A 26,205-nucleotide genomic window follows, 5' to 3' on the forward strand; every position below is an offset into this window, starting at 1 on the left:
AAGTGGATTCCTTAATATAGGGAATGTACTGTATTCCCATGATGCCATAACATTATTGTACTAATGACAGGTGCAAAGACTGGGCCCCCCCTTCTTTTTGTATTTAGATAGGGATATAGGAATATTGCCTTTATTTTTCTACCACTTCCCTTTATATTTGGATAGGAATATGGTGACTGCTAATTTTTTTCCCAAGCAGTTTCATAGCTTGTACTTCATAAGGAGAAGACTGTTCAACTGGATCTTTGTTCCTTGATTCATGTTCAGAAATTGATAACAGTCAATCCTGTCTCAAACATTTGGGGGCCCTTGAGGGTGTTGGGTGTAACAGGTCCTGAAGCTAGGTTACATAGTGCTGAAAAGGATATATGAATCTTGCTTTAGTGATCTCCATCCTATAGGCATTGTGAGAAAACATAGATGATAATTATGATGATGCTAACCAACTGTACTCGTGCATCTTTTACAGAAATACACATTCCCTTCTGCTGATGAGTGTATCTATGCATGGTGAGGAAACCAGCGTTGACATGCTACACTCCTCACCTGATCATCACCATGGCAGGTTGTTGCAAGTAGCAGCCATGTCAACCTCATCCTAGTCATCCAGAGCCCATGTTGAAAGAAGAAGGTTTTGTCCATAATATTTCAAAACCAAAGGAGTCAGTGATTGCAAGAAATTATCGGTTTTTAAATTATTCAGGCTGTGTGTGGATAATAAATCTAGATAGCTTTGTAACTTATGCTGTTGAACTTTTTTACTGACATGCATTAGATGAAAGAAAATACCGGTATGGGTAAGATAATGGAAAGTGAGAGTGTAGGACTAAACCTGATATTTCTTTACACCAATACAGTAATCATTAGCACCGTGATGTAAACTGATAAGTAATTCACAAAGAGTTTCTATAGTACAGAATATATGATAATAGATTACACTGTATGTGGATGTTTCTTTACACATTCTCAATAATTACTGTTAGCAGTTGTTTCCTCACGAAATACTTTGCCTCCTTGAACACCTTTTTTGGTGAGGTATATGTTCACCCTGACTGTAAATCATCATAGCATGTTCTGTAGTAAAGAATAATTATTATACAGTATTTAACAAGAAGTAATCATTGCAAGTCACTCTTTTTTTGTCATTTTTTGTGCACTTAGGTTCACTGTACTTTAAATGAAACTCCTTCATTCCAATAATGTTTATGTTGATTTATTTCTACTACATCAAAACTATTTTACTCAGCTTTGTGCAGATGTATGAAATAAATTGTTCGGAAACCACAAGAATGAAATATATCAATGGATTCAAGGACTTAAGAAAACTTGTCTATTATAGTTCCATTGATACCTATAAAGTTGATGTATTAGTTCCTTAATTAATGTTGCCATTTGTTTTAAAAGAATTGGGATATTTTGAAATATTAGTGACTTGAAATGAGGACTATCTGTGCATAGTACAGATTGTGAGTTATACCTGTACCGGTATGGTACTTGAAATCACATACTGTATAGATAGAATCTGTATCTATGATGTAATCATGTACATACAGCAATGATTTGTGTGGCATGAGAAATTAATATAGGTCACAAAGAGAACTTTGTTATATTTATAGTACAGGACACTGGGAGAGGGAGGAGGAGGCTGAGGATGAGATGGAAGGATGGAGTGGAGAGGTATATGAGAGAGGGGGGTAGATCGGGGGGAGGGCTGTGAAATAGCAGGGGACAGGGTGACATGAAGGCGGTTGGTTTGTGGCCACCCATTAGAGGATTAAGGTGTCTGGCAATAGATCAATAGATAGACATTGACCATCTTTTGATGAAAGTAGTAATGGCTTATGCTTGTGTGGTTAGTTCATTCTGCTTGTTGAAAAATAGTTATCCTTAGAAAGGAGTACTAAGTGTGACAGTTCAGAATCATAGAATAACTTGTGTTGAAAAATTATACTTTTACCAATAAAATGTTCAAAATACCATTGATCTTATCCCTGGGTTAGAGTGTATGCTGTTCACTATTGTGTGTTTATTCTCATCTGGCAAAGGTCCATAACCCCTTAACAGCTTAACTAATGGTCAAGTGTAGCCTTATTGGAGGGTAAAATTGCTTAGTAGCCAAGGAACTCCGTAGCTAAGGCTTATTGAAGTCCTTGCAACCACAACTTAGTACTGTACATGTATTTCAGTTGATGACCTAGTTCTGTTAGGTGAAAAATTGGTTACAAGAGGTTTTGAGTTCAGTTCCTCTCAGGTGTCATCAGTCGATGTCAGGAAGACATACATTCACAGACAGAGTACTATAGTTAACTTATTTTCTCCTGTTGGATCTGGGTCACTCTGACAATTTGAATATTGTCATCTTTTGTTTCATTTAGTTTTATTTATAGAGGTTCCATTATGCTTGCATGCATTGGCCTTAGTCACCTGATGCCAGCTGTTCACACTGATCCCTAGCAGCCTCTCTGTTCAGTTCCTTATCCCTGAGGTCACGCTGTATGAGCTTGTCCCAGGTCTGTTTTGGTCTCCCTCGACAACTGTACCCTCAGCATTTGCACCTCGATCTCACCCTCTGCACTCAGGTGAATAATCCTCCATCTTCTCCAGATGCTCATATCATCTCAATCTTCTCCTTCCAATCACATAACTAATACATTCATCCCAGCCTTCCTCTCACCTCTTCATGAAATCCATTGAGCCTTAGTTATGAGGTAGGAATGAGTCTCCTTGTTTACTTGTCAAGTTGACCCATCAGTCTGGCTATGCTTAACCAACAACTGAGCTAAAAGGGGTTAGGAATTTTTGCCAGGTTAGAATATACAGGTATATGTTTCATTAATATATTTCTAAATATGGACAGCACTTTATATCTCATGAGAGCAGTCTGAGGCATATAACTTCATTCCATACGGTATTCCCAGCTTGTCATAAATGGCAGGTTCACAGCCATGAATGTGTGATTTAGTTGGACTTGAATTTTGGTTATTATTCTTGAAATATGCCTGCTTGGAAAGTATGATAGCAGTATCTGATTACAAATGCATTGAATGCTAAATAATAAAGGCAACAACCCAGGAAACAATTATGCTAGGGTGAGGAAATAAATAAGTGAATAAATAAAATAAATACATAAATGACTGGCTTCCTATTAAGTTTAGTGTCCTAGAAAAAGAGGGGGAGAGGAGCTGGGACACTAGGACATCCTCCCTTAGCTGTGTCCATAATAAAAGACAACTATAAGAGATGACTACAGGCCTGGAAACACCTCATTATTCTCTCCAACGAGATGATTATGTTTTCACCCCTGTTTGGTTGTTAGTTTATCTGTTAGCAGGATTACTCAAAAACTAAAAGAGAGATTTGGATCAAATTTGGTGGGTAGATAGCCCATGTCCCAGAGAACTTTTGGGACCGATCTGGACTCTATTAAAGATTCTGGATCAGGAAAACAATTTTTGTGAAACCCAAATAAATTATGAGAAAACCTAACCCATTATGAAGAGTGGTTTGGAAGTTACGTTGCCCTTGCTGAGTGCCCCTCTAGTTTAAACTTAGGAACTGTATAACCACCAAAGAGATGCCTGGTGGTTTAGTGGGTTAAGGTACATAACTGGACATGGACTCTTAGGGCTTTAAGTTGAGGGGTAGTTGAAGGAAGGAAGTGTGGGTGTGGGGAGGAGTGCATTAATGTGAATGTGGGTGTAAGGAGGAGTGTGTATCTGTGTGTGTGGGTGTGGGGAGGAGTGTAGATGTGAATATGGGTGTAGGGAGTGCTGTATTGTGCATCTGTGGGTGTGGTGAGGACAGTGTAGATGTGAATGCAGGTACAGGGAGGAGTGTGTATCTGTGTGTGTGTGAGGGGGTGGGAGAGTAGGTGTAAATGTGGGTGTGGGGAGGTGAGAGTGTGTACAGTATGTGCATGTGTGGGTGTGGGAGTGTGGGGAGGAGAGTGTAGAAGCGAATGTGGATGTAAGGTAGAGTGTGTATCTGCGTGTGAGGAGAAGAAAGTAGGAATGAATGTGGGTGAAAGGAGGAGAGGGCGTGTGTATGTGTGGGTGTGGGTGTAGGTGTGGGGAGGAGAGTGTGGGTAGGAGTGTAACTGTGAAGAAGAGAGTATGAGCGTGGGGAGGAGAGTGTGGGTATGAGTGCAAGTGCGAGGAAGAGAGTATGAGTGTGAGTGTAGGAAGAAGAGTATGAGTATGGGTGTGGGGAGGAAAGTGGGGTTGTGGGTGTAAGCCTTTGAGGAGAGCACCGGTAAGTGTGCGTGTAAGGTGCGGCATTATGCCATAAGTCACGGTAATTTGGTAACCGTTTCTCCAAGTCATCAAATTGGTATAATGCGTCTGTATATATTTTTGTCAATCGTTAGGGTAATTTGGTAGCGCATATGTTACGGGGCATGCGACAGAATCCGAATCCGGATGCATCACATGGAAACTCAAGGAAACGTTTCATTTGCAGTTAATTCCTGTTCATATTATGGTGAATAATATGCGTTTATAAATTAACTGCTTGCAAGTTAATTTATATTATGTAGCAGAAACACCTATATATAAGTTTCTCTTTAAATCTGGAAAAAAATACGTTCATATAAACAAAAGAAAATACAGCATAATAGCAGCAGATCTCAAAAGGGAAGGCGGGACGGTAGGAGCTTTAAAAGTTGCTGAGTTTTGTTGTTATCATTTACTTAAGAGAAACAGACGTCGAGGAAACACACATTATTTATCATGGCTTCGAGTAAGTGGTATTTCATGGCGCTGTGAAATTCAGACACCTTCCTACCCTGTCAAAATCCACCTAGGCTAATCAAAGACTTTAGAACGGGGAGTATGTAGGGTTAACAACAGGTCAAGCATTATTCTGTGGTACTATATCTTATTTTTTTGCTGTTAGTGTACTTTATTTATCACAGGTCTAGGAGAGTTCGGTATTATTTTACAAGTGGACAATATGCAGTTTTGGAATTTTAGCACCATTATCGTATAGTATAGGCCCTAAGGATCACAAATAACCCCCATTACCCCATTGGGAAATTGATTATTACTCCCCTAAGATAGGTTTGGTATGTTGGGTTTGGTTTGGTTAGTTTTATTGTGTTCGGTGAAGGGCATTTCCGACAAAAATGAAGGTTAGAAACATTCGAACCTCATCAAAAACTGCCAGAAAAATATATTGCTCTACCTGGGGGGTGTATTGTCCACTTGTAAAAATTTACCGAGAGTTCCATAATTGAAGAGTTAACTAATACCAGTAGAGTACATGTAGCCCCACCCTCTTCAATTTGGAAAAGTCTGTCCAAAGCCCAGTAAAAGTCTGAAAACACCAAGAAGATGTATTATAAAGCATATCATCATAGTGATGGTGTTCATATTGCTATTCCACCTCCCTGCCCCCCTTCCAACCCACTGCCCAGTCCCATTCTTGTGTAGCTGTCAGAGCCCTTAATGCAGATTCTTAAGGGCTATCACATGCAGGGTGACATTTGTGGTTCCATAGATACTGTATTTATTTATTTTCTTGAGAGCAAAATATTCATGGAGTCAGACACACCCAGAGATGTCAAAGAACAGTTACCAGTATGAGTTATTGTCAGTAAGATGTGGAGACCCAACGTAACCTAACCTAACCTACACTGAAGTAACTTAAATTCAGATATTTATAAATGAGAAATTGTTTTGAAAGTGGTGAGCATATTAATTTGTTTTTGTGATATGGGTATAATTCCAAAATAATGCTAATAAGACTCATTAAGACCAAGACTGCTATGACTCAATGTCAGCTTAATAAAATCATCTTGCATTAATGGGAATAGAAAACTAGAACTAGTCTGATAATGGAAGGGTTATTAATGACAGTATAGTATTAACACTCAGGCCCTTTTGACTAACTCTTATCTGATTTAAATTGTTTGACAAAAGAACTGGAATAAAAATGGCAGAGAAGCATGGATGAGAGAGTTAATCCTACTGTACAGTATTTTGTTGCAGAAGGGAAGACCTGACCATTAAAGCAGAGCAAATTTTTGCATCCCTCAGTTATGAAGCTTTATTATTTATTTGATCATTTATATATTTTATTTTTTTATTGTTTATTTGTATATATTTTGTTTTTACTAATTTATTTATTTATTTTATTTTTCCACTGTTTATTTTATTTTTACTGATTTAATTATTTATTGCTTCGTATGCTCCGTGGACTAATAAGTTTATTTTGTTGTGGAAGGGAAGACCTAGCCACTCCCAGATGAAAAGCTTATCGAGCTCCTGTCAGTTTTAAAATGCTTGCCATCAAATATGTAACTTTATTTATTTACTTAGTTACGGTATTGAATACTAAGTAGACTAATCAAGTTATCTTTTGTTGCAGAAGAGAAGGCCAGACCACCAAAGCTGAACAAATTTATGCACCCCAAAAACCCATATCGAACTCCTCCCAGTTTCAAAAAGCTTGCCGCCAAGTATCCCGAATTCCGCAGCCACTGCTCGTATGATGTGAGTGGCAAGGTTCATCTGGACTTTAAGAACCCACTGGCTGTACGAGCTCTCACAACTTGTCTTTTAGAGCAGGACTTTGATCTGAAGGTTAGTGCTCTCTTCTGACTGCAAAATGTCTTGGCTTGTTGGTATTATTATTATTATTATTATTATTATTATTATTATTATTATTATTTATTATTGTATGGTGATCCTCACCCTGCCCTAGGGTGGGAAAGGAGGTCCAGATGATGATGATGATGATGACTGTATGGTGCATGAATGATTGTATGATCCATTTTATGGTCATGCTGTGTAATGGTGATGATCTTTTTAAATGGGAATATTGGTAAGATGATGATGATGATGATGATGAAACCAGTGATGATGAGGATGATGTTGATGACAAGGGAGAAGATGATGATCATGTTAAATCTGTTAATGTATATAATTGATAATAAGGATGATAAAGATCTTTTGACAATAGTGACAGTGTTTGTATTGGTAACAGGTAAGCATCCCTGAGAACCGTTTGGTGCCTACACTACCCCTTCGCTTGAACTACCTGTTGTGGGTCCAGGATCTCCTCACACACGCCGCACACCACCAGCCCGACCACAGTGTTGTTGGAGTTGATATTGGTAAGACCTGTGTGTAGCAGTAGTTGTAGTAGTTGCGACCCCAGGCTTATCTGCAGGTGAACGTGGTGACCTGCAGGTCTTGGTTGCTGTACCTCTGTAGTTCACCATCCTCCTTATGGGGGACAGAGAGCATATTGAGGGACGTTTTATGACCAGGCTACTCCACAACCTGGTCGTGGTAGTGCCACTGCATGGAGGCATCCCTTTCCAGCACCAAGATCTGTTTATTAGGGTAAAAGAGAGAGTGAGAGAGGCCAATCTGCTATTACCCATCAGAGTAGTAGTGACCCAAAACAAGGTTCCTTAATCCAGTGCAATACATGGAAAGGTAGTTGACCAGCCTACTTCCCTTGGTGGTATCACTGAAAAACCTCAGGTTACCTCTTGAGGGTTGAACCTGTGCAGTTGTTACTTCGACTGGGGTGTGCTGACCACTAGACCAGCTTTCTAATTCTGAGTCATATTCCGTGTGCTGTTGGAGAGTTTGTAACCTTTCTTCTCCAGCAATGTTTTCTGCTTATTTGACCCCAGCATCCACGTATACATACTTGACGTTGTTGGTGTGGACATTGGTAAGATTTATGTGTATTCAGGGACAAAAGTTGGCCTAATCTAACACTGCATTTATGGTACTTCACGCTTAGGCATGTCCATCACTCTCCTTCCTTTGGTATATTGTATTGGAGAGAATTGTGTGTGAGTAGAGAAACATACCAAGCCTCTCTCAGCCTAGGAATGTTAGCCATCAGAGGGAAGGAAGAAGTAGAAGACATGTAATATTGATAAGTAATATTGTTGTGGTAGGTAGGGCCATTCACCATCCACTTACTTGATGTTGTGCTGCTTTTGGGTGTCTGTCCTTTCGTCTCCTCCATCCTTCTTTCCTTCCTTCCTCTGCTGTCTTTCTTCCCCTCGTTCTTTCCTCATCCTTCTGCCTATGGGTGACTTTACACTCCATCTTCTGTCTTTCTTTCCTTCATTCTTTCCTCTTCCTTTTGCCTGTGGGTGACTCTACACTGAGTGACTAGCCAAATGGTTTCCTGTACACCAAGAAACCATTTACTATGCTGGGTGGTAACCATATAACCAAATTTTGGTGCCTGGTGGTTTAATGAATAATTACAGCACTCCAATTGGATTGAGCCGGTGAAGGTTTATATCCGAGGGGTGATTGGAGTTTATTTGTTCACATAATGCCACTCAGGGATGAGTGAGACTGGTCACTCTCACCTTAAATGTCAGGACCAACTTGCCTAGCCCTGGGCTCCTACGCTTCCCATGAGGCAATGTAGGATTGGATGATGGATGGATGGATGATAAATGAACATTTATATCTCCACCTTTACAGTATTTTTTTCCAATCTGCTTCAGTCTGATGTGACAGAATTAGGATTCCCTTGTGTCCTGATATAATATTAATCCATCCATCCATCATCCAATCTTATGTTGCCCCATGAGGAATGTAGGAGCCTGGGGCTAGGCAAGTTGGTCCTGACATTTAAGATGAGAGTGACCAGCCTTACTCACCCCTGAGTGGTATTAGGCTACGTGAGCAATTTACAAACCCAAATAAATTTTGTCAAGAACCAAACTGATCTGTTCTATACACTGTACAGTATGAATATATTAATATCAACCTGCCTCTGCTGTTGACAGCATACAAAAACATGTCTCATACTATACGTGGCAATTGACACATTTCACTACCAACAATGGGTCAAAGTTTTTTGTAATTTGCTTTTTATCACAAACATTGCTACTTCATCTGCAAAACATGTCATGAGAGGAATTATGAGAATCTCCCATTCCTATGACATGATCATTTTATAAAGGCTAAAGTAAAATATAAAAGCTTGCTTAAATGTTTAACTTCCTGTAGTCTATTATATTACACTCAGCAACAACTCACACCCTTCCTCATAAATAATTAATGTCTTTCTGCCTGCGGGTGACTTTACACTCCCTCTTCTGTCTTTCATTCCTTCATTCTTTCCTCTTCCTTCTGCCCATGAGTGACTCTACACTGAGTGACAAGCCAAATGGTTTCCTGTATGGTGGTAACCATATAACCAAATTTTGGCGCCTGGTGGTTTAGTGGGTAATTATTGTTCTCCAATCGGATTGAACCGGTGAAGGTTTATATCCAAGGGGTGGTTGGGGTTTATTGCTCATGTAATGCCACTCAGGGTTGAGTGAGGCTGGTCACTCATTTTAAATGTCGGGACCAACTGCCTAGCCCTGGTCTCCTACGCTCCTCATGGGGCAACGTAGGAATGGATGATGGATGGATGGATGAAAAATGATAATAGTATTGATGATGATGATGATGATTATTATTGATGAGGATGAGGATGAGATGGAGGAGATTAAGGGATAGGGTGGAGAGGTTCTGTATATGAGGTAGGGGTGTGAGAGTTGGAGATAGGGAAACCTGATGGCAAGAAACATAGTGACATGGGAGCAGTTCGATAGTGGCCACTCCATTTATAAGTAGGTGATTATGATAGAAGGAGGATGCTGATGACACTGATAATATTGATGATGATGTTGATTTTCTGTCAGGGTGTGGAGCATTGTGCGTGTACCCTTTACTGGCATCCAGAAAGCTTGGTTGGAGTATGGTGGCCACAGAAATGGACCAGGTCAACTTTGATGCAGCCACTGATAATGTCTCCCGCAACAACTTACAGGACCAAGTGCTAGTGAAGAAGGTAGGTATGGTATTTTTCATCAGTATTGTCATCATCAGTATCATCACCATTGTAGTCAGTAGCTTTATCATCATCATCATCATCATCATCGTCATCATCATCGTCATCATCTGCTTCATCATTTTATAATTTTCATTGTTACCATCATCATCATCATCATCATTTTCATATGTAAGTACAAATGGATGTTAATTTTGGGGGGGCTTTGGTTGAGAGGTTAAAGGGATGAACTGTTGTTATTACAATAGGTTCAGTCCCAGCTGTGGCAGGGAATGGTTTTAGGATTGAATGTTGTTTGACGCCTTCAGTATGATGACATATTGTACACTGCCACCAGATAATTTTATGCCACTTTAGGGGAGAATTTCTGCTGTTGTTGCAGTGCCAGGCTCATCTGAATGTGAGCTTGGCAAATTATAAGTTGTTCTAGTGGTAGGTGGGGGCGCTCACCATCCACTTACTCAATGTAGTGCTGCTCTCGGGTGTCTGCCAAATGGTTTCCTGTACACCAGGAAACCATTTACTATGCTGGGTGGTAACCATATAACCAAATTTTGGCGCCTGGTGGTTTAGTGGGTAATTATTGTGCTCCCATCAGATTGAGCCGGTGAAGGTTTACATCCAAGGGATGGTTGGGGTTTATTGCTCATGTAATGCCACTCAGGGATGAGTGAGGCTGGTCACTCTCATCTTAAATGTCAGGACCAACTTGCCTAGCCCTGGGCTTCTATTCTCCTCATGGGACAATGTAGGATTGGATGATGGATGAGTGGTTACTTTCTCCTGCAGTCCACCTTCCTCCTAGCAGAGGCTGGGGAAGGAGTCAAGGGATGTATGTATACCAGAGCATCAGAGCTGCCTGGCTATATCAATGTCACCACAGGAAGGCATCCCATGTATTCACTATTATTGTGTAGGAGTTAATTATTGCTGTAGTAAACTTCAAGTGAATAAAGTAATCTAAAGGTAGCAAGAATAAAATGACAGGAAAAAAGACATTGTCAGTGTGTAGTGGTTAAACAGTATTCTTTGCTGTTCCATATACACATACCCCTGTATATATCAAAATGTACCGTATCGTTTAAAACCTTCCCACCTGTTGAAATGTAAAATAACTGTACAGTAGTTATTACAAGTGATATGATGATGAATGTCTTAATTTTTACTTACAGAATGCGCCACTTATAATTAGCCTCATGAATCCAGGTTATATAGGTTTAGTTTATTCTCACTACTACTAGATAATTTTTTCAACTTGGGGAAAGTGCTCATGTATTGAGACCATATTAAACCCCTGCATTATAAAATATCTGCACTAAACCCCTCCATTATAAGATATCAGCCCTAAACCCCTCCATAATAAGATATCAGCACTAAACCCCTCCATTATAAAATATCTGCACTAAACCCCTCCATTATAAAATATCTGCACTAAACCCCTCCATCATAAAGTATCTGCACTAAGCTGAATAAGGCCATCAGAATATGGGAAAAATTGTCCCTTGGCTGAATGAGTCACAAAGATAGAAGTAGTGACAGTTAAGTGATCACAGTGTTTTTATTTCAGGTTGAAGAAAAGATGATACTGACTGGTGTGATAGACAGTGTGGAGATCATCAAGCATGTTTGTATGGTGAGGAACCGAGAGAGAGAAGGTCATGAAGACGAGGACAGAAAGGGCGTTAAAATGTGCAAAGGTAGGGGAGGAAAAAGCAGTGAAATGTGTAAGAGAGAAAGGAGAGGAGGAAGAGCAGTGAAGTGTGTAAGACAGAGAGAAAGGAGAAGAGGAAGAGCAGTGAAGTTTGTAAGCATGAGAGTAGAAAGCAGTGTAGTGACAAAGGATGCGGGAGGATAGAGTAGTTGAATGTGTAGGAAAAAAACAGAAAACAGCGGTGAAGTGTGTCACATTCTTCCAGCAGATATATTCAGTCTGTACATATAAGCCATGGAAATGATGGGATAGATAAGTTTGTAAATCTGACCTGAAATAAAACAGAACTGGCTGCAACCATCACCAGTGTCTTTTCAGATGGACAGAGTGGCAGCTGTGAAGGGAAGGATCCTGTGTTAGACTTTACCATGTGCAACCCGCCGTTCTTTGGCTCTGAAGAGGAGACCGATACCATGACCAAGAGTAAAAAGACTCGAGGAGAACCAGTCAGCGCCCCAACAGGTATACTGCTCATGTAGTTTACCTGCATGATCTGGTGCTGGAGAGGGATGCCTACATGTGGTGGCACTGATATAACCATGCAGCTCCTCTGCCCGGTTATACACACATCCCACAGCTCCCTTCCTACCCCCGAAAGAAGGATGATCCTGGTTTACGTTTTAGATCTTTGGGCGACAACACTTACTACAACTACTGCATGCCCTCAGAATTAAGTTCTACACAGTGATATGGTTTTTGCTTTTATGATGCCATCTCCAAGTGATATTATGTTCCACTTTACTGTATTTACATTTTTCCCCTCAGTATTAAATCCAAACTACATTGCACCAAAAATTGTGAACAAAAAATCCATTGCTACCCATAAAGCTAATTTTCTTGTATCCTGTTCGTTTCGTTTTGTTTCGTTTTTAAAGGCTCCAACATGCTTGCATGCGTCGGCCTTGGTCACCTAATGGCGGCCCTCCTTGCTGCACGATCCATTGCAGCCTCCCTGTTCAGTCCCTTAACCCTGAGGTCACACTTAATGACCTTGTCCCATGTCTTTCTCGGTCTACCCCTCATAACCTCACCCCCAATGTTAACACTTCTCACCTACCTCACCCAATTATCATCCCCCATCCTCTCCACATGTCCAAACCATCTCAATCTACCTCTCCTCATCACAACACCAATACACTCCAGTCCCATCCTACCTCTCAACTCTTCCATCGTAAACCCATCCCCACCAGACCCTGCATGCAGGGACATACTACACATCCACCTAATCATTGTCATTTCTGTACGTCTGAGCTGGCGAATATCCTCCTCCTTTACTGCCCAGGTCTCACTACCATACAGCATTACACTCCTAACACATGCTGCATACAAAGACCCCTTAGCATGTAGGGAGAGTCCTCTCAATATCAGGAGAGCCAAGAGCTCCCTGAACTTCTTCCAACCACTTCTCACCCTAGCCACAGAGCTAGCTCCAGCCCCACTTCCAACACACAACATGTCTCCCAAATAACGAAACTCTTCCACACACTCAAGAGATTCGCCAGCAAGTTCAATCCTACCACGCCTGACAATCTCCACCTGCTCCTCCCGACACGCATAAAATCAGCATTATCTCACAGTCTACCTCCGATACCACTACAACTCTTGTGCACCCATTTATCACAAACACCGCACAAGATGGAATTACTTCCCACGCCCTTGTGGCAAACAGCACATGGCCACTCTCCCTCATCTTTGACAGTACCGCCACCAACCCTAGATGTCATCACTTTTGTTTTATATGCATTTACCCTTAGGCTCTTTTTCCCCATACCATCTCTCCACTTCTGAAACCTTTCCTCCGCCTCCCTTTCGTTTTCTGCAATCAACATCAAATCATCAGCATACAACATCTCCCACAGGAGTCCATTCCTAAAGTCACATGAGAGGGCTTTTGTACCAGGATAAACAACATGGGACTCAAAACTGACCCCTGATGCACACCAACATTCACGGAAAACTCATCACACGAATCTCCATTCACTCTTACCTGGTTGCGAGCACCCACTTACATAGCCATAACCACCCTAACCAGCCATTTCTCCAAGCCAAGCTTTCTCATTGCCCACTTCACCACCTCTCTAGGGACCCTGTCAAAGGCCTTTTCCAAATCAACAAAAACAAAATACAGATCCCTTCTACCAATATATTTTTTCCTGAAGCTGTCGAACAATGAATATGGCATCAGTGGTCCCCCTACGTGGCATAAACCCAAACTGCATCTCATCAATATTCACTCTTTCTCTAATCATACCTTCTAAAACTCTCTCCATTACCTTCATTGTCTGGTCTAAAAGCTTTATACCTCTATAATTCCTCTTTCCAGGGCATCACCCTTCCGTTTATACACATTTACAGTTACACTCTTCAGCCAATCATCTGGGACAACAGACTCATAAATGATCATATTTATCAGGTCAGTGACTAACCTCACCCCTATATCTCCTGAGGCCTTCAGCATTTTGGCAGTCAACCCAGACACACCTGCTGCCTTCCCCACCTTCATCCTGCCTATTGCCTCACTCACAGTAGCAGCATCAATCAAAGGCCAAGGGCCAAACACTGGATCTGCTGGCTCCAAACCTTCCCTGTCCCAGTCAAACTCTTCATTCAACAACTGGCTATAATGCTGTCTCCATGCATCTTTAATATCCTCACTGTTCACCACTACGCTTCCTTTATCATTTTTCACACACTGCTCACCTATAATATCCCGATTATCCCTCTTCATCTGATCTGCCACCTTAAATATCATATTTTTCCTTTCCCCATGATTTAGATTATCAAGCAAAAGTCTCTGTGACTCAGACCTCGCCCTGTATACCTCTCTTCTAGTCCTACACTTGGCAGCCAAGTATTCCTCCTTGCTACCACCCTTCTTCCATTCCCGGAAAAGCCTTCTTTTCTCCTTAACTGCAGTTTCTACACCCTCATCCCACCACCAAGTTACTTTATGTCTTGGTGGTCCTCTTGTCCAACCGTATATTACATCAGTAACTCTCAAGAGATTGTTCTTGAGGGCTCTGTACTGTTCATTAACACCTCTGTCTACAGCTCCCTGTACAGCCATCACTCTCCTCATCTCGCTATAGAAGGCATCCCTTACTACTTGGCTTTTCAGTTTCCATATTTTCCTCCTAGGTACATAAGTCCTCTTTTTCATCACTTGTTCTTTAAGCACCATATCACAAATCAACAGTTTGTGCTGCTGCACACACTCCTCACTTCCTATAACTTTAACATCCCTCACTAACCTCCTATCAGCCCTCCTAACCAGAAAATAATCTATCTGACTGCTATTTCCCCCAGACTCATACGTAATTAACCCACTCTCTCTTTTCCTAAAATATGTGTTGCACACAATCATGTCCGTTGCCTCCCCAAACTCGAATATCCTTTCCCCTTCTGCATTCCTTATACCATACTCACATCCCCCATGTACCAGTACTTCTTCATAACCTTGTGCTGCTTCACCTACATGACCATTTAAGTCTCCTCCCAAAACCACTATCTCATCATCCTGCATACCACCTGCTACACATATTAAATCATCCCAAAATCTGTCTTTCTCTGCTTCATCCAATCCTGCCTGTGGAGCATATGCCGATATAATTGCAGCTATCTTTATACCGAATATTACTAGTCATGTGGAAGATACAGCGATATTTTGGTATACATCCTGGACATTTGGATGGCATTACTATTTATTTATTATTTTATTTATTGATGTATGTGTTTCTTGTCAACAGGTGCAGTCCATGAGAAGGTGACTGACGGAGGTGAGGTTGCCTTCATTACCCAGATGATAAACGAAAGCCAGCAACTCAGCAGCAGAGTCAGGTGAACCATTAAGAACACTTTTTTTATTTGTAAGTGATTTGTATTTGCATTTATGAAAAGAGAGAGAGAGAGAGAGAGAGAGAGAGAGAGAATATATATTGATTAATCTATATCCTCTTTTTCAGAATTTTCACCACACTCATTGGCAGCAAGTCGCACATCAAGGCAGTGAAAAACGCACTCACCGTCACCAACCCAAAGTCTCACGTCCTCACCGAGTTCTGTCAAGGCCGAACCATGAGGTGAGGGGAGGCAGTGTTGTCCTGTCATCATCATCATCATCATTATTTTTATCATCATTAATTTATTTTCCTCTTCATTGCTGTATCATATCATCAACATAATCTTCATTCTCATTTTCATTGTCATCAGATGGTTAAGCATGTGAAGTGCAGCCAGGATTCCAGGTGATGTGTGAATGAATATTTGGCCCATTTCACTTGGGATGATGTTGATAGCTCTCTCCTTTATGTTTTTTCTCCTTCCTGGTTTTTTGGACCTAACCTTCCCCATCCTTAAGTATGAAAAGGTCAGGATAATGAGGATGATTATGTCGGTGAGGGAAGAGGAGGGGGAGGAGGAATATAATGATGATGATGATTATTTCTCTCCTTTAGGTGGGGCCTGGCGTGGACCTACCATAGTGGTGTTGAGCTGGGCAATGTGAAGAGCAAGAAGGAGATGATGACGAAGAAACCGCTGGTGTTGAATATCCCTCGCAGCCGCGTCAGTGTTTACTCCGTCCCTGCTGTGTGGTCACGCATCGCGTCATGGCTCCACTTACTTAAGGTACTTGCATCATCATCATCGTTATCGTCATCATCATCATCAGCAGCAGCAGCAGCATTTTCATCATCATCATGGTTGTCATCACTATCATTTCTTCGTCATCACCATCATCATCATCTCGGGACACAACAATTACAACAACATCAAAAATGACAATAGCAACAACAGCATTGATAAGAAAATATTACCAAAATATATGTGCAAATGGTTAGGCCTGTGAGGTAGGCCTAGTAAGGATTCCAGGGGCTTGAATGATGTATGAATGAGCATCTGGCCCACAACACTAGACATGTTCTTAATAATGCATGCAAATACTTCCTTCTCTTTCCTGTTTTCTGAATCCTTCCTCATCCCATCCATTAAAAAAAAAAAAAAAAAAAAAAAAAAAGGATGATGATGATTTTGATGAGAAAATCTAGTTTCGATCTGCTTTTGGTACAGTAAGCTAATTGTAGCAGATTACATTTTGGTTTCCATTCCCATCCCAGCAGTGTAATGTAGCTTGATTCACTCTTAATGTTTCAAGTTGTGTTTTGTAGATTTCTTTGGGTTTGGGATTGGGAGTTGAACAGGGTTGAACACCATATTACCACAACTTTTTATCCAGCATCTGACACTGTAAACTGGTGGAAATTAGAAAATCAGTTGTAGAGGGTGTGATAGGTAATCTTTCTCTAATATCCTGCTGACTTAATAGTAAAATTGAATGTCAAAATAAGTGCCTTAGAACAAGGGCTTGCAGTATCTGCTTGCATGTGCTGGTGGTGGACTTTAATTGTAGCCTAGATGATGATGTAATAAGTTGCCCTGCTAGTGATATTGACATGTTTATATCACCTCAAGTCACATACACTAGTTTTACATTACTGTACAGTCAGCCATCACTTAAATTCCAGGATATGTGCAGGCAAAATGGTACTTTAGTCAAACATTTTAAGTGAGATGTACTTGTGGTTCACTAACAAAGAGTGAAATTGGGTGGAATGTACACTTCTAAACCATACCTGGTAGTTTTTGCACATCCTTTGTCCCTACCCTTGATTTAAGGAAGAGCTGTAGTTGTCAGAGTTTCAGCCTGGTAGCCCTGTTGTGGGTAGTTCAGAGCGTTGTTATATTGTACGAGTTAACAGTGTCATTGTGAATTGTTTCTTTGTAAGCTGTTCACAACCATTTTAACTTTGGACAGTTGGTCTTTGGTCAGTGTAAAATCCATGCTTCAGACTGGGGTAGACTTACAGGGTGAGCAGAACTTGTGGCTGTCAAGTGCACGTGTAGGTTTTAATTTTGTTATAGCTTGTTAAAGTACATAAGCAATTTTCTAACATTATACATATATACTAAATCATGTGTGTAGAGTTTAGAATAGATATAATAATCACGATCATCATCTAATCCTATGTTGCCCCATGAGGAGCATAGGAGCCTGGGGCTAGGTAAGTTGGTCCTGACAATTAAGATGGGAGTGACCAGCCTCACTCATTCCTGAGTAGCATTATGTGGAGCAGTAATCCCCAACCACCCCTCTGATATGAACCTGACCAGGTTCAGTCTGACTGGAGTACCTTAATTACTCACTAAACTACCGGGCACCATAATATGTTTATATGGTTACCACTCAGCATAGTAAATGGTTTTCTGGGGTACAGGAAACCATTTGGCTTGTCATGCTGTGTAGCATCAGCCACAGACAGAAGGAAGAGGAAAGAATGAAAGAAAGAAAGAAAGAAGAGGAAGTAAGGAAGAGAGGAAAGGGCAGGCACCCAAGAGCAGCACTACATCAGGTGAGTGGATGGTGAGTGCCCCTATCTACCCTACTACTAATAAATATAATACAGTAGTAAATAATTTTTGTAGACATAAATAAGGATTTTTTTTTTTCTCCTCTCCTCCACCCTTCTTTCCTTCCATCCTCTTCCGTCTTCCTTTACTTCATTCTTCCTTGTCCTTCTGCCTACGGGTGACTTTACACTTCCTCTTCTGTCTTTCTTTCCTTCATTCTTTCCTCTTCCTTCTGCCTGTGGGTGATTCTGCACTGAGTGACAAGCCAAATGGTTTCCTGTACACCAGGAAACCATTTACTATGCTGGGTGGTAACCATATAACCAAATTTTGGCGCCTGGTGGTTTAGTGAGTAATTATTGCGCTCCAATCGCATTGAGCCGGTGAAGGTTTATATCCAAGGGATGGTTGGGGTTGATTGCTCATGTAATGCCACTCAGAGATGAGTGAGGCTGGTCACTCTTATCTTAAATGTCGGGACCAACTGTTTATCCCCGGACTCCTACGCTCCTCATGGAGCAATGTAGGATTGGATGATGGATGGATGGATGGATAAATAAGGATACAGTAGATACTAACTCACTTGCCTCCAGGTCAGAGTACAAGTCTTCAAAAGCAGCAGGTATTTTGTGAGTGCCAATGTGAAGGCCTACAAACCCACGTGGCTGCACCAGCGGAGGAAGAAACGGGAAGAGAAGAGGAAAAAATCCGACGCCAAATGTGGTAAGTTGGGTTGCCTTATGTGTGTTGGTGGAGGGGTTGGTTTTTATATAAGTCAGTTCTCGCTTAAAGTGTCTGGAATGTGTGCTGGCATAATTTAGTCAGTACAGTTTCTTGGTTGGAAAATAAGCAAACAAAAAATAATTATTCTTCAATTTTGGTGATAGCAGTTAAGGTAGTGTTCTGTAATTAACTGTCATGCATGTGAAGTAGTATACTGAGTTTACAAGATGATTATTCTGATGTGAAGCTACCATTTCCTGTTTCCAGCAAATGGGGAAGACAAAGCCAGCATGGAATTAGAAGTTAGTAGCAGTTGTCAGAAAAGGAAATTAGAAACTGAGACTCAGAAACAAGAAGTCAAGGATGCAGCTAATCTGAAGAAACCCAAGCTGGACGATACTGATAGAGAATTGGCTGATGCAGAAAAAATTAATGCAAGCTGGCCTGAAGAAAAAGAGAGCCAGATTGCTTGTAGTGGTGAGAATGGGCAGTGTAAAAAGTTGAACAGAGACAAAATAAAGACAATGAAACCTGAAGAAGAAAAAGAAGACAGTTGGATTGCTTCAAGTGATGAGGATAAACAAAAAGAAGAAGAAAAAAATGACAGCTGGAATGTGTCTGGTGATGAAAATAAGGAAGAGAAAGCTGAAAACATGTCCACTGAAGATAACCAGCTGGACTCAGCAGCAGAACTGCGGGAGAACAAAGGAAAAGGGTATGCATTTAAAGACACCCGTACTGAGAGTTCACAGCAAGATAGAAGCAGCAAATTAGAGTACATTCTTAGGTGTAATTTGCAGGTGAAGCAGAGTGGTGGCCTCATCAATCTTGAAGCCTTTTATCTCGATGGTTCTAGTGGTAAGGATGGGTTGAATCAGATGCTTCAGTTTATGAGGAACAAACTCACAAATCCAGATATATAATAGGATAGAGATACAGTTCAGTCCTGGATATTGTGCATATAGGAAACTTATGAACATTTCTTCATTACCTGTTAACTGCTTTGTTTGTCAGCCTTTCCCAGTTTAGAGTAGCATTTGTATGTGAAACTAAATGGCCAATACTGTAGCATGTATAACTTGACAGTGAATCCAAATCCATATCAGCACAGTCAGTGGTAAAATATAACAAGATTGAAGGATTATTTTAACCAGTAACCAGGGAGACTCATTACAGGCTTATAATTGAAACTTATCAAATTTTATGTAAATGCAACATAGTATTTTAGCTGTGAGAGTTGCCTAGCTCCATTATGTAAGAACAGACTGACTACAGCATATAACAAAGACTACCTGTACCTGTAATTAACGAGTCTTCAAGATAACCAGACTATAGAGCACTGAAACTACCGATAATACTCCTTGCCGTAAAATGTGGTGTCAGAATGAATTTGTATGGGTAATACAGAGCCTTACAAAGCATTTTATATTCCGATACAGTACTTTATACTTGAAAGAGTATTTATGCTGGTGATGTTAATGGCAAAACCAGTTAAGGATTTTTTTTTTTTTTTTTTAATGTATTGTTAAGAGATACTGAGCATTTTTGGGTAATGCTAGGTATTACCCTATGTATATAACTATTAATAACCCAGCTTGTACAGTAGCATGTATGTTATATATTAAGATATCACATGACTGATATTGAAAGTGTTACAAATTGCATTCTGTATAATGTGCTGTAGTGTTCCTTATGGAAGCCATTGCACCTGTTGTTCCTCAGCTTTACAAGTTAGTTACCCTTCAGGACTTGTAAAACATGGCCTGAACATGATTAGTAGACCTCTCTGCCCATGTCAAGGATATACAAATCAGCCACTGCAGTACAAAATATGGGAGCTGATGAGGCCAGGAAGTTGACAAAGGATTGAGGTGGATAGTTGTAGTGTGTATAGAGATGCATACGACAAGGATTTGGGTCCCTTGAACTTGGTAGTTGATGCCATTAATATTGATTTTTGTGAAGTGCATAGTGAAAAATAAAAATAAATAGATATGTGTTCAAATACCTTTACTTCTGAGATGAAGCCAAGGTTTTTAAGGCTTGGATGAACTGTGAAAGAATATGTGGCCATTTTCAGTGGATATGTGGTTTGATTATTTTACTTCCATGCTTTGGTAGAAAGTGAAGTAGCCCATCATCCACTCACTTGATGTAATGCTGCCTTCATCTTCTGTCACATCTCATCACCTTTTTCTGTGTCTACCCTCCTCTTTTCCTATTTTCACCAATCCTTCCTGTCACTTTTATCACAGTTTTTTCATCTTCAGGTGGCCCTGCACAAAGTGCCAAGCCAAATGGTTTCCTGTAGCCCAGGAAGCCATGTACAACACTGGGTAGTAATTTTAAAAACTAATACTGAAGTGGAACCTACTATGGTGCCCCCGTTATGGTAACTGGTTGGAGATGCAAATGCAGCATCCATCCAGAAACCAAACCTGCACACTAATTCCTGTGCCTTGCTCTGGCAAAGCATTGTCTGACACAAGTCAACATCAGTTTATTGCATGGGATGGCCCTGCAGGGGCAATTGCTTGCCTGTGATTGATGTCTACTCAGCTAGACAGACTGGGATAACAACATTTTCCATGTTTTGTTTTTCTTTGTTTTGGGATCTTGCCTCATTTGTCTCATATGTATGAAATAGGGTTTGGATGACAGTGAACTGTATTCCTGTCTAGTGCTTCTCTTCCCCCCCCTCCCCCTTTGATAAGTTGGTAGAAGAGCGTTGTTTCACTGTTCATGCAAAATGCTCAGTATTTCCAACCCTGCTTTCACGGTGATGTGCAGTACTGTTTGCAAGTGATGTTTTCTGCCTTATCCATAGTGAGTATTGCAATGATCACAGTCACATGAAAATTACATTATGTTTTCCTTATATATCACAAAGTGCATTGATTATTTTTGGTTATATTGGTTCCCAACCATGCAGTACTTTAAAAAATATATACTGTTATGTTGTATATTGTGCTATATATTGAAGTACTGTACATTGCTTGATTGGTGGGTGACTCAGAGTATGGCTCATTCAATTGACCAGACTTTGGTTAGTTTCTACTCGCATAATTTTTTTCTGGCTGTGGACCCTACCTTACCCCATCCTAGGGTGGGGAAAAAGGTATGGATGATGATGTATATTTCACTGTATGAGTACATGCATACTCACAGGGTAAGTCCATTGTAATGCCTATTAAGTCCACATTAATAAATGACAGGAACCCACTTTCCAGGAAAAGAATCCTGATAACCCAAGTTCTGGAATGAGTGAATGCCAAAAATGAGGTGGAAGTGACATACAGTATTCCATCCACTGACCATCCATTGTGTACAGAGAGTTTGCATGCCATTCACTTCGAACAGAACTTCCTTTGCAGTATAGGTATGTTCCTTTCTGTCTCTTTCTCTAACATGTTCGTTCTGACCTGACAAAGATTCCTAACCCCTTTTAGCATAGTAGGCAAGTGTAGTCAGAATGAAGGGCTGATTTGAATAATATCTGAGGAGACACCGTTACCTCCCAAGTCTTATTAATTTCATGCAACCATGCCTTGGTAATCAAATTGCAGGAGTGGCCCAGTTTCATCACATGAAAACATGTTGACTATACACATTGTCCACAGTCTGTTATATATATATATATATATATTTTAATTAAAGATCCACAGTAAATTACAGAAAAATCTCCAGTTAAAGTTCCATTGCTACCTGTAAAACTGATTTGCCCGATTCTGCCAGTTTACAGCACCAATTACAGTATTTCAGAAAGTTGCTGGGCACATTTGCCTTAAATGTCGGGACTGCCTGGCCCAGGGTTACTACTCGATGGAGCATAAAAGGACTGCATAATGGAAAGACTGATATAATATTTTAGAAGACATCCCTGATCTGTAATGAGAATTGAAGAGTTGCTATTCCTTTTCACTAAACTGACATAATTTTCATTTTATTCTTGCTATCTCAAGAATACTGAGTTCAGGAGACTTTCCAGAATTAAGAGACCTGCACTAACCCTTCAGTCTTATGATGTGTTTATTAATGTTTTTACCACTAAATGCTTTTAATCAATCTTCAACCCATTCAGTCCATTTTTTACCCCTCTGAGATGATATTTGGCATAGGAGTAACTTTTTGTGCTGGAGAATTTGTAGCCTTATTAACCTTAATATACAGGGGATTCATCCAAAGCTGATGAAAGGTGTCTGAAGGTACCAGGTACACTGTGTAGTGCAAAAATATGTTTTTGGACTGGAGGGGTTAAACACTAACTTAAGTGATGTGTTTATAGTATTTCATTTTTTCTACTGCCAGATTATTTTATTCTTACTTGGAAAGAGCTCTATTATACCCCTTCATACTGATTCCTGTTTGTATTATCACATTCTTGCTATCACCAGACGAGTTTATGCAGCTGAGGAAAGACCTACAAACTCCACTGGTTGAGCAAGATAAAGTTTAATTTCTGTGGCATTGCATAACAATTTTTACAACTTACAAGAGGCATCTGTTATCCATTTCAGTTCAGTGATGCATCTTTTATTTTGTTCTTGCCACCACTGGAAGTATTATTATAGGGAAGGGGTTTTAGTCTATGCCAGTACCTTCACCAGCAGTACTATAGAGATCCCAAACCCATATTCCCCTTAAAGATTGGGTGAAGGGTGAGGTAATAGTAGTAGTTGTAACCTCAGGTTCATTTGAAATCTTAACACTGGTGGAGTGTAGGCTGAAGTTCCCTTCTTCAGCAGCCCACCTTCTCAGTTTCCTTACCTTCAGATGTTCTAATGCAGCTTAGGAGTAACTTTTTGTATTGGAGTTGGCTATAACCTTATTAACCCTTAAAATATTCCCTCTTAAGCAAAATAAAATTGTGTGAAGGTAACAAGAATAGAGTACAGTGCAAAAATGTGTGTTTGGTTTGGAGGGTAGCAGATCTGCCTAGCTTTACCAGTATCGCTGCATGCAGGAATTTTTCTCCAGCACCATGTAGCACTATTCAACACCATGCCAGGGAAGTTTCTAACACTGAATATTAGGTAAATAAAAGAATACTTTATTTAAAGAAAATGCATTTTGGCACAATATAAAACATATAAACATTTTTACAAAGATGGGTTACTGCAGTCCATTACTATAGGCTACTATTCCTCTCACAGCATTTATACAATTATTCACATATAATACAAAAAATAAAAAGCACAGATTCAAGAAAAATGCACAGATGTTTGTGGCAGTGTTGCTACAGAACATAACAAGTACAGTAATGCCAAGAAATGCTATGGTTAAGTATCATACATATCATAAGCCAACCAACTCTCACACCCAAGACCAAACTCATTTATGATGTACAAAGGATGCCTGGCACAGTTATAATGCAGTTTTCAGGTGTCAGCTTATTCTGTGTTTATTTTTATGGGGAATATCACTTATGATTTATCAGATGTTGTGCTTACTAGTGAGTCATGTACAGAATCACATACAGCATCCACTTGACTGTTCTAAGAAAATTCTTTTATCAGAATGTTGCATACCTAATGTACATAAAACTTTACTGCCTTGTCTTTATCATCAAAACAACTGTTGCATCACAGACCACAAAATTTCAGGTCACATATTGTGATATCACTATACTGTTCATGCCGAGGGATATTAACCTACCATACTGATGAGTCTTGAATGAAATTTAAAAAGCTACCGTATCACTTACTTTTTCATCTTAATTATAAAGGCCAAAATGACAGTCTTGCTTTCAACAGCACGTTACATCCAACAAAAACTTCACTGATTAATGCAGGATTTTCATTTTCACTTTCAACAGGTTTTTTAAACAGTAACCTATCCAACTAATTTAAACACATCAGTAGACTTGTTATGAAGCCAGTATCAGTCAGTTTTTGAGATAAATATTTTGTAATCCCTTACAACCTGTTACTGATGAATAATTTTAGTTTGAAAAGTGATATTCTGTATTTAGTTTAGCTTTTAGTATTCAGCAATCACATACAACTACTGTATATAGTTCTGAGGTACTTCTAAGCATGAGGTCTCACAGTGTAACAATATCAGCTGCACTTAGATACAAAGCAAATGCAATAGAACATGAAGCTACTGTACTTTAGTTAAGGAGTTGAGCCGTCACATCACTTATCAGTCTCTAATGCTGACAATCAGTAACTGCTTTGGCAATCTTTTCACTTTTCCTTTACCTTTGGTTTAATTCATCCACAATACACTACTACCATTACAGCTGCATTTCAAGATACCACACCAAAACCAAGCTTATAGTCTTTTCTGTACTATCACTTCTTCCCACCCATCAGAGTCCCTTCAAAGCAAACATGCCAACCATATGCTGGCATATGCCAGTTCTCTGTGATGCAGCACTTAAAAATGTACAATACTTTGCAAAATTTGCATTATGTCTACCAAGCTGATGATTTATTAGCAGTTTATGCATAAGCATCTATACACAATATTTGTTATATGTCACTACCCTTTGTTAATATCTGCATACTCTCTTGATATTTACTTCGAAAAATTATGCTTGCTTTATTTAAAAAATTATAATAATTCATATTTCTAGTAGAACTGATTTATGTTAAAAATAATCTCATACTGTAAATGGTACAATAAACATTGGTAATTTTATTGCTGATGAAATAACTGAAAAGAAAGCATACATCTGAATGCTGAAAGACTAGACATGTATCCTACTTGTGTTGTTTGGTGCACTGCGATTACACAGGCAGTACAGTAACTGCATTAGGAAATATTACTGACTGAATTCAATATTTTTTTTTTTATTATTAATGACTGGAAATAATAGTAATTAATTTAAACATTTTCATTTAAAAAAAACCTGTACCAGTATTTTTCATTTTCTTTGAATGCTGTTCAACCTACCAGTACTGTACAATACATAACATTTATGAAGTCTTCTGATTTACTTAATTTAAAATAGTATAATAAAGGTGTTACATAGTACACTATGATTACAGCACAAAAACAAACAAACATGAAGTATGTTCTGTGTGACACTAATATGGCATGCTATAATCAATGTTTGACTTTTTGTCTAGGGATTGTATTAGACGTTGCTTTTCAGATTTCACAGCACATCTTTCTTAGCAATATATTCTACATAATACACTCCAGTATCCTCTTCTGCATTAATGATGCAAAGTATGTCAGTATTGAAATTATATAAATAACACACAAGTAAATGTTAGTGTAAAATATGCAAAATAAATCACTGTGGAAGAGGTGTTACAAAGCCTCATATGCCATGCAGAAAACAACACAAGATTTTTTTATTCAACCAGCTGTGCAAGGAATGGATCAAGTATCACAGAAAGCCAACTAATTAGGTATGTTTTTTCACAGTACGACGCCATATAACTGTGGGTCACATACGTGGCTTTGGGGATTTCCTATCACCTCTTCCATAGTGATTCATACAACTCATTACACATCAGCATCCTCTTATGTGTAATAGATGCAAACTATGTCAATATTAAAACCCCATAAACTGAGTGCATGGGAAT

At 39.7% G+C, this 26,205-nt stretch overlaps 2 protein-coding genes across 2 annotated transcripts in view; both read left to right on the forward strand.

Annotated features, from left to right (window-relative positions):
• LOC145391755 (alpha-1-inhibitor 3-like) overlaps window positions 1–2,108 on the forward strand; it is a 37,208-nt gene extending 35,100 nt beyond the window's left edge. Inside the window, exon 27 of the mRNA XM_080266293.1 lies at window positions 470–2,108. Within this exon, the coding sequence (XP_080122419.1) occupies window positions 470–514 (45 nt within the window). The 3' untranslated portion in view covers window positions 515–2,108. The remainder of the gene's footprint in view (window positions 1–469) is intronic.
• LOC145391737 (RNA N(6)-adenosine-methyltransferase mettl16) lies at window positions 776–20,696 on the forward strand. Its single transcript, XM_080266271.1, has 11 exons — window positions 776–818; window positions 6,370–6,581; window positions 6,985–7,114; window positions 9,677–9,825; window positions 11,393–11,522; window positions 11,855–11,998; window positions 15,283–15,373; window positions 15,499–15,615; window positions 15,991–16,162; window positions 18,535–18,664; window positions 18,932–20,696. Exons 1-11 carry the CDS (start codon window positions 776–778, stop codon window positions 19,585–19,587), a joined length of 1,974 nt encoding a protein of 657 aa, XP_080122397.1. The 3' UTR covers window positions 19,588–20,696.
• Window positions 20,697–26,205: the final 5,509 nt, after the last annotated feature.

This window comes from Coenobita brevimanus, chromosome 19 (assembly GCF_032717465.1).
Source record: "Coenobita brevimanus isolate Jiangsu-jjx chromosome 19, ASM3271746v2, whole genome shotgun sequence".
In the NCBI taxonomy this organism is placed as follows: domain Eukaryota; kingdom Metazoa; phylum Arthropoda; class Malacostraca; order Decapoda; family Coenobitidae; genus Coenobita; species Coenobita brevimanus.

Bases quoted from the DNA above. Each gene is read 5' to 3' on its own strand.
- LOC145391737 (XM_080266271.1), top strand. From the start codon at position 776: ATGAAAGAAAATACCGGTATGGGTAAGATAATGGAAAGTGAGA. The intron at 15,374-15,498 runs GTGAACCATTAA...CCTCTTTTTCAG, and splicing joins CAACTCAGCAGCAGAGTCAG to AATTTTCACCACACTCATTG. The intron at 18,665-18,931 runs GTAAGTTGGGTT...TCCTGTTTCCAG, and splicing joins AAAATCCGACGCCAAATGTG to CAAATGGGGAAGACAAAGCC.